Genomic DNA, 12765 nt, shown 5'->3' with positions numbered 1-12765 from the left:
CATGACACAAAATTCATCTATTTTAAGCAACTGGTTCAATGGGACTCAGCCAGTGTAGACAACTGTGCGAATATCAGCACAGTGGAAATGTTTAGGACATTTCCATTATCCAAAATAATTCCCTTGTGCCTGTGTGCAGTCACTCCTCGCTACCACCACCTATCTTAGGCAACCACTGATCTGTTTCCTATCTCTATAGTTTTGTCTTGTCTAGAAATTTAACATAAATGTAATCATACATATGCAGTCATCTTACGTGTCTGGATTTTTTATTTATCTCTTTTTTTGGAGGCTCATCCATGTTGTTGTAACTCACTCATTGTTATTGCCGAGTAGTATTCCATTTTATAGATATATCACGATTTTTATGTCCATTCCCCAGTTGATGGTCATTTGGATTATTTCTGGGTTTGGGTTATTATGGATAATGCTGCTATGAACATTCACACATAAGTCTTTATGTGGACATGTTCTCATTTCTCTTCAATAGATACCGAGGAGTGGAATTGCTGGGTCACATGGCAGGTATGTGTTTAATTTTCAGAAACTGCCAAATTGTGGCTGTTCCATTTTACATTCCCACCAGCATTAGCTGAGGGTTCCAGCTTCTCCACATACTTGCTGACACTTGATATTGTCAGCCTTGTTGATGACCTGTACTCTCAATCATGTTCTCTGTAGGCATTCGCTTGATATGTGTCCTTTGTCTATCAAGATATAGGCTTGGCTGTTGTAACACAGAATCAGAACAATAGTGTCTTTAAGGCAGGACACGGTGGCTCACTCCCGTAATCCCAGCACTTTGGGAGGCCAAGGCGGGTGAATCACTTGAAGCCAGGAGTTCAGGACCAGCCTGGCCAACATAGCAAAACCTTGTCTCTACCAAAAGTACAAAAATTTAGCTGGCTGTGGTGGCACACACCTGTAATCCCAGCTACTCAGGAAGCTGAGGCACAAGAATTGCTTGAACCCAGGGGGCGGAGGTTGCAGTGACCCAAGATCACACCACTCCACTCCAGTTTGGGCGACACAGCAAGACCCTGTCTCAAAAAATAAATGAACGAACAAACAAACTAACAAATAGAGGTTTAAACAAGACAGAAGTCATAGGGTATAAGCAGTCTAGAGCTGGTATAGGGGTGTCATGGTGACAGGAACATGATATCAAGTTTCTACCTTGTTACTCCATCATTTCTATGACATTGCATTTATCCTCATGGCCCAGGCTGACTGACCAACCACATCTACATTCCAGCCAATTGGAAGCAAAGCTCACCCTTTCTCTTTAAAGATACAATCTTAAAGTTGAACACATCACTTCTACGTGTATCCACTGGCCACAGCCCAGTACACATCTCTAACTAGGGCAACAGGGATTGGGAAGTATCTTCAAGGCAACCACGTGCCTGGCTAAAAATCATGGGCCCTATTATTAAAGGGAAAAACAGATATTGGGGGACATCCAGCAGCCTCTCCCACATCATCATGACCATGCTTGACATATTTATTTGATGTGTTTAACTCTCTCACCCCTCCTCATTTGCATTGAAAGCTCACCTTTCCTGTGTTATCCTTTCTATGTGATTATGGCTCACTGGTTACCACAGCCCGTGTTTCTATTTGCTCTGGCCAGGCTCTTGATACTTTTTATATTTCCAATTATCTTTCTTCTTCAGGGTTCTTTGTCTGCTTTGCCCTTACTCATTTTCATACTGATCTTTAATACATATTGTCTGTGGCATTAGCATTTCTTCAGCAACTGCTCAGATTTCTTACATGCTCAATTTTTATATTTCTTAAAATTTTTGAACCTTTAAGTAAATAAGTATCCCTGGATCTTAGAGGGGAAGATTTATGAATCTGTAAATCTGGTTTTGCTATTACTTTTTTTAAAGAAGAGATTTAAACAGGGAAATTTAGCCACCTATGAGTCACTCCAGCCAGTGAACATGCGAGTGTCTTCTGATCACAGAAAGCTGAGACGTTATTTCTAAATACTGTCACTCACAGATAGGTAGTGACTATTTAGACGAATTGTATATTTCTCAGAATTTTTTTCTCCATCTTCTAGAAAGGTAGCTGAAAACTTCTACGTTGTTTAATGTTAAAGAGATTCACAAATCTGGTTACAGATATAGATGATCTTTTAGATGAACCACTTGCTTAACTCGTTCGCCTCGGCATCCATCTCGTCTGCATGTTCACCTTTGGCTCCAGGCCTGTCATCCAAGATCCAATTGTCCTTCCTGTTAGCACACACTTCCCAGACATCACAAGCCTCTCCATCCAGGGATCACTTGAATCTTGGATGGTTGGGAGGCTCCCAGAATGCACACTTACAACCCCACATGAGGTCACATGAGTAGAGGCCCGGCTCTTATCCACTTATTCCACCCCCTAAGATCCAGGCTGTTTCCCCCACCCCAGCTGGCCCTTCCTTGGGGAACCAGCTAAGGCATTCACTGTTTGAGCTGAAAATTCAAATGTTTTTTATATAAATATATAAATTTTTATATAAATATATAAATATTTTCCCTAAGCTGAGCACATCTGAAATACACTAGTACTGTTAAGTACCTTTCAGAATAGACACTTAGAGGGCACAGAGCAGAACGGTGAGAGGCATAAAGAATGACCTTATTTTTTACTCTCTCTCGAAAGCCTTATTAACTCCTTCAAACTGTATAGTCAGTCATTAAATTGCTTCTTCATTTTACTACTACTTGCAGCTTCTAAGGAGGCCTGCTTTACAGCATTTGGCCACCAGAGTATTTAGCTTCTTAATTTTTTTTTTATTATTATTATACTTTAAGTTCTAGGGTACATGTGTACAACGTGCAGGTTTGTTATACATGTATACATGTGCCATGTTGGTGTGCTGCACCCATTAACTTGTCATTTACATTAGGTATATCTCTTAATGCTATCCCTCCCCCATCCCCACAATAGGACCCGGTGTATGATGCTCCTCTTCCCGTGTCCAAGTGATCTCATTGTTCAATTCCCACCTATGAGTGAGAACATGCAATGTTTGGTTTTCTGTTCTTGCGATGGTTTGCTGAGAATGATGGTTTCCAGCTGCATCCATGTCCCTACAAAGGACACAAACTCATCCTTTTTTATGGCTGCATAGTATTCCATGGTGTATATGTGCCACATTTTCTTAATCCAGTCTGTCACTGACGGACATTTGGGTTGATTCCAAATCTTTGCTATTGTGAATAGTGCTGCAATAAACATACGTGTGCATGTGTCTTTATAGCAGCATGATTTATAATCCTTTGGGTATATACCCAGTAATGGGATGGCTGGGTCAAATGGTATTTCTAGTTCTAGATCCTTGAGGAATCGCCACACTGTTTTCCACAATGGTTGAACTAGTTTACAATCCCACCAACAGTGTAAAAGTGTTCCTGTTTCTCCACATCCACTCCAGCACCTGTTGTTTCATGCTCATCATCAGAGAAATGCAAATCAAAACCACAATGAGATACCATCTCACACCAGTTAGAATGGCAATCATTAAAAAGCTTCTTAATTTTTAATAATTGAGATGACTTACCTTGATAGGAGTGGCTTGGCAAGTGAGAAAAAGCTACATGTTCCAACATTTTATAAAGAATAATAACGTGCATATACTCCATTTGCAGAACCCATTTAAAAACAATAATAATGTGCATAAAGGGATTGTTTTGTTTCATTGTATTTGTTTTAATTTTCAGATGCCAAAGCAATCATGTTTGCTGTGGAATGTGTAGCTCTCCTCAAAACGCCATGCAGTAATTCAGTCAGTGGGGGCTGGGGCTAGAGTCCTTTCAAAGTACCTGGGCCAGCCCGGTACTGTATTTAGTTTGGGGCTTTTTTTTTTTTTTTTGAGACAGAGTGTCGCTCTGTCACCCAGGCTGGATGCAGTGGTGCGATCTCAGCTCACTGCAACCTCTGCCTCCTGGGTTCATGCCATTCTCCTGCCTCAGCCTCCCAAGTAGCTGGGACTACAGGTGCCCGCCACCACGCCCAGCTAATTTTTTTGTATTTTTAGTAGAGACGCGGTTTCACCATGTTAGCCAGGATGGTGTCTATCGCCTGACCTCGTGATCCGCCCACCTCGGCCTTACAAAGTGCTGGGATTACAGGCGTGAGCCACTGTGCCCGGCCAGTTTGGGGCTTTTAAATGTTCCCAAAATATGGCCAAACCCGCATTGCTGGAAAAATAATTCCTATATCACAGCCACACAGAATTGCCAAGCATTTGAGTTTTGTTTTGTTTTTTTTCCCACAACACATGGTGAAGGTTTCCAAATTGAATAGTGTTTCTATATTTGAAAATGGGAAAAAGTCATTAAGAAAAAAAAGGATAAAGAAAAAAGTATGGTAGCTAATATCCAACAAGTTGAAATGACAGTAGCTTTGAAGGCCAATTAAGTCGATACAAAATGAAATTGAGAATGATGGTTGTAGGGGAATGAAAGAGCACCCTGGGGAATGAAAGAGCCACTCCATGAACACAGTATTTTCTTCAGAGCCACATGGAGCTCTTCAGAGGCCCCCAGTCCTGGAAAGGATCTTCCTTCCTGAAACCCCAATGTGGAATTTAAAATAAAAACAGTATTAATATACATAACACTTCATTGAGCTATCTACTTATGATTTCTGTGCCTCACAGTATGCCTCAAGGAAAGGCCAGTAAAACACAAATGTTACGTATGTAAGCCAAAATTAAAATAACATTTCAGTAGTGTCCTTCTAATGCAGCATTGATTCTGATAGGAAAAAATGAATAAAATTAGAACACAATGTTATAATATCATAAATTAATTTAATCACCATGCTCTTAACTTACTTAGAGACAGCAATAGCTTTAACTTGTATTTTTCCATCAGGCAGAGTAATAGGTTTTGTATACTTAAATGTGTTATTTTCCCCATAGCCAGTTCTCTTTAGAAATTCAGGTTTGCTGCCATCCAGAGTATAATATATGTTGACATCTGGAGTGTCTGAAAAATCCAAAACAGGATAACTATAATTAACACCAAAGTAGCAAGTCCCTGAATAATGCCTATAGGTCAGTTTAAGATTTGAGATTTGCCAGGCACGGTGGCTCACACCTGTAACCCCAGCACTGTGGGAGGCCGAGGCGAGCAGATCACAAGGTCAGGAGATCAAAACCATCCTGGCTAATATGGTGAAACCCCATCTCTACTAAAAATAAAAAAATTAGCCAGGCATGCTGGTGGGCGTCTGTAGTCCCAGCTACTGGGGAGACTGAGGCAGGAGAATGGGGTGAACCCAGGGGTCGGAGCTTGCAGTGAGCCGAGATCCTGCTACTGCACTCCAGCCTGGGGGACAGAGCAAGACTCCGTCTCCAAAAAAAAAAAATTTAAGTGTGTGATTTAAGATTTAAAGTTGTGATTTAAGTTCAGATTTAAAGTTGTGATTTAAGATTGTGTTAATCAACTTAAATAACTGACCTATAGGTTATTATATACACATAATGGAAATGAATAGTAATAGCAATAATGCAGTTCTTTCTCTGTACCAGCACTGTGCTTTACATGGATGAGCTCATTTCATCTGTACAACCCTATGAGGTAGATCCTATTTTACACCCATTTTAGAGATGAGGTAACTGAGTCCCAGAAAGATTAATAAAGTTGCTAAATAATAGAGGAGTTGTGATTTGACTTCTGCTAGGTTGGATACACAGCCCATGCTGTTGAACCACTGTGCTCTTTTGCCTCTCCAACAAGGCACTGATACAAACAATATTCAAGATTCAACAGGTCAAAAAGGGTATACAGTGAAAAGTCTCGCCCGACCTGTGACACCAGCTTCCCAGAGACTATCAATGGGATCTTGAGTAACCTTCAAAAATATTTTATATCCATACAAGCATTTATGTACATATTCTTATTTCCCCTCTTTTGCCACAAATGATGGCATACTATACCCTGTTCTAGTTCTTTTTTCATTTATCAATATGTCTTATATTGGTACATAAAGAGCTTCCTAGGAAATAAATAGCAATTTTTTTTTAAAAAAAAGAGCTTCTGCATTCTTTGTTATGGCTGCACCACATTCTCTTATATAGATGAACAATAATTTAACCAATTCCCTGCAGATGGATCTTTAGGCTGCCTTCTTTTTTCCTTTTCTTTGTTTCTTTTGCAGTTATAAGCACTGTAAGAATAATTTTGTAAAGAATTATTTCTGTAAATATATGGGTAAGACAAATATGTAGAACTAATACTGCTGAGTCAAAAATATATGCATTTGTAATCTTTTTTTTTTTTTTTGGAGACAGAGTTTCACTCTTGTTGCCCAGGCTGGAGTGCAGTGGTGCGATTTCAGATCACTGCAACCTCTGCCTCCTGAGTTCAAGCGATTGTCCTGCCTGAGCCTCCTGAGTAGCTGGGATTACAGGTGCCCACCACCATGCCCAGCTAATTTTTGTATTTTTAGTAGAGACAGGGTTTTGCCATGTTGGCCAGGGTGGTCTCGAATTCTTGACTTCAGGTGATCTGTCTGTCTCGGCCTCCCAAAGTGCTGGGATTACAGGCATCAGCCACTGTGCTCTGCCAGCATTTGTAATCTTTTTTTTCTTTCTTTCTTTCTTGAGATGGAGTCTCGCTCTGTCGCCCAGGCTGGAATGCAGTGGTGCGATCTCGGCTCACTGCAAGCTCTGCCTCCCAGTTTCACTCTATTCTCCTGCCTCAGTCTCCCAAGTAGCTGGGACTACAGGTGCCCGCCAACACGCCCAGCTAATTTTTTGTATTTTTAGTAGAGACGGGGTTTCACCATGTTAGCCAGGATGGTCTCGATCTCCTGACCTCATGATCCGCCTGTCTTGGCCTCCCAAAGTGCTGGGATTACAGGCGTGAGCCATCATGCCTGGTCGCATTTGTAATCTTGATTAATATTTCCAAACTGCCCTCCGTGGATGGTTAAGCAATTTACACTGCCATCAGCAATGCATGAAAGTACTTATTTGACCACAATCTTCCTCATATAGTGTGTTACCCAGTTTTCTTTTAGTTTTCCTAATTTCCTAGGTTAAAAAAAATACTATCCTGTAACTCATCTTTCTTGCATTTTGAGTAAAACTCACTAATTCATTGCAACAAATGTTTGCTGAGTACCTATTATGTATCAGACATTGTGCTAGGTATAGGGGATATGCAAAAGTATATCCGAGGGTCTCCTTGCATATCCCCTGTACCTAGAATGGTCCCTGCTCTCATGGAGATTATGTTTCAGGAAGGACACTGAAACAGTAAACAAACAAGGAAATACAGCTTGTCAGGTGGTGATTAAGAGCTTGGAATAGGTGAAGCAGGGATAAGGTCTGCTCAGCAAGCAGCTGAAGGGGTAGGGAGAAGGGTGAGGAGAAGAAACATTTTCCTATGTTTAAGAGACCTTTATATTTCCTTTCCTACAAAATGTCTTTTCATCATTACTCAAAAGAAGATACACGAGTGGCCAACACACTCATGAAAAAATGCTCATCATCACTAATCATCAAAGAGATGCAAATCAAAACCACCATGAGACACTATCTCACACTGGTCAGAATGGTTTTTGTTAAAAAGTCAAAAACTAACAGATGTTGGTGAGGCTGCAGAGAAAACAGACACTTACATGCTGTTGGTGCAAATGTAAATTAATTCAGCAACTGTGGAAAGCAGCTTGGAAATTTCTCAAAGAAATAAGAGTTGAGGCTGGGTGCTGTGGTTCACACCTGTAATCTCAGTACTTTGGGAGGCCCAGGCAGGCAGATTAAAAATACACAAATTAGCTGGGCGTAGTGGCACACGACTGTAATCCCAGCTGCTCTGAAGACTGAGGCATGAAAATCACTTGAACCCGGGAGGCAGAGGTTTCAGTGATCCAAGATTGCATCACTGTACTCCAGCCTGGGTGACAGAGTAAGACTCGGTCTCAAAAAAATAAAAATAAAAATAAAAAAAGAAGAGTTGAAATACCATTCAAGCTAGGAATCCCATTACTGGGTATGTACCCAAAGGAAAATAAATTGTTCTACCAAAAGGACACATGCACCCATATGTTCGTCACAGCACTATTCACAATAGCAAAGACATGAAACCAACCTAGGTGCCCACGAATGGTGAAATGGAGAAAGAAAATGTGGTACATACACACCATGGAATGCTTTGCAGTGATAAAAAAGAATGAAATCATGTCGTTTGCAGCAACATGGATGCCGTTGGAGGTCATAATCCTAAGTGAATTAACACAGGAACAGAAAACAAAATACCATGTGTTCTCACTTATAAATGGGAGCTAAACACTAGGTACAAATGGACATAAAGATGGTAACAATAGGCTGGGCGCGGTGGCTCATGCCTGTAATCCCAGCACTTTGGGAGACCGAGGCGGGCGGATCAGGAGATCAGGAGATCGAGACCATCCTGGCTAACACAGTGAAACCCCGTCTCTACTAAAAATACAAAAAATTAGCCGGGCATGGTGGCGGGGGCCTGTAGTCCCAGCTACTGGGGAGGCTGAGGCAAGAGAATGGCGTGAACCCGGGAGGCGGAGCTTGCAGTGAGCCGAGATCGCGCCACTGCACTCCAGCCTGGGCAACAGAGCGAAAGTCTGTCTCAAAAAAAAAAAAAAAAAAGATGGTAACAATAGACACTGGGGACTACTAGAGGGTGGGGAGGGCTGAAAACCTACAACGATGCTCACTGCCTGGGTCATGGGCTCAATCATACCCCAAACCTCAGCACCACACAATATACCCTGGTAGGAAACCTGCACATGTACCCCTGGTACTAAAATAAAAGTTGTAAAAGAAAAAACAAAACAAGGTCTTTTCATGTCCTTTGCCCATTTTTCTTTTGGGTTATTGTTCTTTTTGTTACTGAATTGTGAAAACTATTTATTTGATATTTACCTATCAGGGAATTTTGATACTCTATCATTCATATCATCTTTTGTCAATAATCACCCAACTTCTCCTAAGAATTATGGGCACATATATTAAAACGTTTAATTTTGTTTGACAGTTTAAAAAATTGTATCAGCTTTTAAGCTAAAGGAGAACACAGAAAATAATACATATTCTTAGAACTCTTGGTCTAAGCAGCATAGGGGCCATACCATAAATGCAGATAGTTTCTATATATTTCAGTTAGTAAAATACATAATTGGTTAAAAGGCAAAAATTGTAATTTCAAAGTCTTTTTTACACAAATATTTGTGCATATGTTTTACCTATAAAACTTTCCTTCCTTATGATAATTATATATGTGTATGTGTATATAGGTATATGTGTACATATACACACACATTTAAGTATTTGAAGAATAAATGTTGGCAGGATATACATTCACTTCTTTCTTTCTTTCTCTCTTTCTTTCTTCTTTCAGATGGAGTCTTGCTCTGTCACCCAGGCTAGAGTATAGTGGCGCAATCTCAGCTCACTGCAACCTCCGCCTCCTGGGTTCAAGCGATTTTCCTGCCTCAGCCTCCCGAGTAGCTGGGATTACAGGCATTGGCCACCATGCCTGGCTAATTTTGTATTTTTAGTAGAGACAGGGTTTCAGCATTTTGGTCAGGCTGGTCTCGAGCTCCTGACCTCAGGTGATCCACTCGCCTTGGCCTCCCAAAGTGCTGGGATTACAGGCATGAGCCACCTCGCCCGGCCCTCACTGCTTTATTTCTGTAATTACAGTTGAGATTTATTCTGGCATTACTACATGCCAAACCCTGTGCACCTCATACATACACGAACCTATTTATCCTCACAATGGCTCTAAGAAGTATGTATTATTAATCGTGTCTTACAGTGAGGAAACTGAGACTCGAAAAGACTAAGTAATGTACCCAAGGTCACTAGAAGTTGTCAAGGCAGGGATTAAGTCTCCAATCTGTCTGACTGGAAAGCCTGTATTAGCAGGTCAAATTTATTATGCCAGCTAAATAATGAGCGTGTTGGAAAAGTTTGGGGAAGCACCGGGAAATTTTTTGTTTTTTGTTTTTTGTTGTTGTTTTTTTTTTGAGACGGAGTCTCGTCTCGCTCTGTTGCCCAGGCTGGAGTGCACTGGTGTGATCTTGGCTCACTGCAACCTCCACTGCCCAGGTTCAAGTGATTCTCCTGCCTCAGCCTCCTGAGTTGCTGGGATTACAGGAGCCTACCACCATATCTGGCTAATTTTTGTATTTTTGGTGAGACAGAGTTTTGCCATGTTGGCCAGGCTGGTCTTGAACTCCTGACCTCAGGTGATCCACCTGCCTCGGCCTGCCAAAGTGCTGAGATTACAGGCATGAACCACTGTCCCTGGCCAGTACCAGGACATCTTACTTTGGCTAAGGTAAGTCAAGACATTGCTGAAACTATACAAATGAAAGGTTGGTCAAAGCTAACCATTTTAATCTAAATGTATACCACTCTATAAACCATCAATGTAGAGCACTGTTTCAAATTTTAGAAGTTTTACAAATTTCCCAAAGAGCTGAGCAAAGAGTGAGAAAGCATGCAATGAGATAAACCAGCAACCAGATAAACACAAGAAATATGACAATGTTATTTTAAACAATTTCAAACATATGTGATTCTTACCTGATTTCATTTCTAAAAGTGTATTGTTATCAATTTCATGGTTAGCTTTTCCAGGCTGAGGCACTCGTAGTGGTATGATCTGAGGGACACACACTGAACCAGCAGTCATTTTCTCTCCTTATACATAGAAAAAAAATAAATTCCACTGTGCACTTATAGCTGTACAGAAAAGTTGAAGAGAAGCACTTAATTTAAATGCAGCAAAACTAGTTCAAACAAAAGAGAATACTGTTAACATGGCACTACAAATATTATTCCCTTTTTAATTGAAATAATATTTACATTACGGCTGTATTTGCTGTTGAAGTCTTGTGTGGGGTTTCGATTATCTAAATACCTCACTTCCAAGAAAGGAGCATGAATCACGAGACGGGGGAAAGAAGTTACTTTAAAAGGGTAAATTAAATGAGTAAGGAAAAGAGAGACTATTACTAATGCTTTTACTTGAGTTCCCTCTAAATCGTTCTCGCCTTTTCCTACCTTTGGTGTGTGTCACCTCTCTTGGCTTCAGGGCAAGTCGTCATACAAGGGAAACCAAAGTAACTCTGTGTGTACCACAAAACGTTAGTCAGAGCTAACTTTTTTGAGAAATCTCCAAGTTCACAGCCTTGCCACTTTCACCAGAGCAGTTCTAGTATTTGAAAGCTGCAAAGACACTTTAGAAGGACTGCAGAGTATTAGTTGTTAGTGAAAAGGACGTTTGCAAGAATATAAACAGTGACCAATAAACACAAGCCTCCCATTCCATCTACTGTATTTATAAATCCTGGTATTAATAATTAACTACCAGTATGAAAGCCTTCCTAGTCTTTTTGGAGGTGAGGGTGGGGAGGAAGGCCGTCATAATTTTTAATGCACAGGTTTCAGGGAGAAAAAACGCTCTCCTTAACACAGCAACCATTTACACCTCTGTATTGTCTTTTCAAATTTCATTAAGAATCCACAGATTTTGCTCAATTATAATCTACATATTCATTCCATTTTTATAGTCTACTTCTTGCATTCTCACTGTATTATTTCGTTTTCCATGTACTTATTTATCCATTTGGGGCTGGCCTTTTAGGCTATTTCTAGTTTCTTTTTAGTTTTGCCTGTTGCTGTTCTTTTTTTTTTTTTTTTTTTTTTTTTTGAGACAGAGTCTCTCTCTGTCGTCCAGGCTGGAGTGCAGGGGCGCGATCTCGACTCACTGCAAGCTCCGCCTCCCGGGTTCACGCCATTCTCCTGCCTCAGCCTCCCGAGTAGCTGGGACTACAGGCGCCCGCCACCACGCCCGGCTATTTTTTTTTTTTTTTTGTATTTTTTTTGTTGTATTTTTAGTATAGACGGGGTTTCACCGTGCTAGCCAGGATGGTCTCGATTTCCTGACCTCGTGATCCGCCCGCCTCGGCTTCCCAAAGTGCTGGGATTACAGGCGTGAGCCACCGTGCCCGGCCGCCTGCTGCAGTTCTAATAATGCTGATCTGAACATCTCTGCAGTTTGAGCTTTGTCACAGACTGTATTTTCAAAAGTGGGGTAACTAATTTAAGGGGTGAACTTAATGCCTCGTTGGATAGTTCCAGATCGAGGGCCAAGAATATAAACTGCAGATACTGACAGCACAGCAATAGCTCCTACAGGAGTGTAGCTGGACTTCAGACTTGCCTATAGTCGCATTTCCATTCAAGTGAAAGGCAGATAAAATAAAAATAGTTGAAAAATTATTTCTAAATAAAAAATATGTAGGAGAGGAGGTAATTCGCGAGCATCAACTAGCAGCTGCCCTTACGAAGCTGGGGTGGCCAGTGGGCCCCACGCAAAGGGAATCAAGAAAAAGGCGGATCCGCCAGGCCCAAATGGCAACGTGCAGCAGTCCACAGGATCCCCAGACCCCTCAACTCTCCCAAAGTGGACCGTCCCCTCGTAACCCGGATCCGGAACCCCGTTTGGTTGTCCCCGCCCGTCAGGGGCTGCCAAGGACACCTGCATCCTTTCGGCTGGAGTAAGGCAAGCTCTTCCCCTCCTCTAGCCGCCCTCCTCTTCCTCTAACCGGGGGACCCGTGATCGGGACCCCTAATCCATCTCTGCAGTTCCCAACCCAGTCGCCGGCCTCTCACCGCCTCTTGCCTCCTCCTTCGCCGCCGCCCGGGTTACCACAGACGCTGCGAGCCGTGCCCCGCCCACTGGGAGCTGGGCAGATGATTGG

General features: G+C 41.6%; 1 protein-coding gene across 9 annotated transcripts in view; it reads right to left on the bottom strand.

Annotated features, from left to right (window-relative positions):
• Nucleotides 1-12733, bottom strand: part of DZANK1 (double zinc ribbon and ankyrin repeat domains 1) — a 98681-nt gene extending 85948 nt beyond the window's left edge. For 5 of the 9 annotated variants that reach the window (XM_031656527.1, XM_031656532.1, XM_031656533.1 and 2 more), the window contains exons 1-3: nt 11063-11705; nt 10583-10699; nt 4841-4994 (exon numbers count right to left, since the gene is read on the bottom strand). In XM_031656527.1, coding sequence (XP_031512387.1) covers nt 4841-4994; nt 10583-10691 — 263 coding nt within the window. In that variant the 5' untranslated portion in view covers nt 10692-10699; nt 11063-11705. Of the gene's footprint in view, nt 1-4840; nt 4995-10582; nt 10742-11062; nt 11706-12676 lie in introns of those variants that run through there. The other 4 variants (XM_031656529.1, XM_031656530.1, XM_031656528.1 and 1 more) reach the window with 4 other exon arrangements.
• Nucleotides 12734-12765: the final 32 nt, after the last annotated feature.

The sequence above is a fragment of the Papio anubis genome, chromosome 16 (genome assembly GCF_008728515.1).
Source record: "Papio anubis isolate 15944 chromosome 16, Panubis1.0, whole genome shotgun sequence".
In the NCBI taxonomy this organism is placed as follows: Eukaryota; Metazoa; Chordata; class Mammalia; order Primates; family Cercopithecidae; genus Papio; species Papio anubis.
This window is presented reverse-complemented; position numbering and strand designations above follow the sequence as displayed.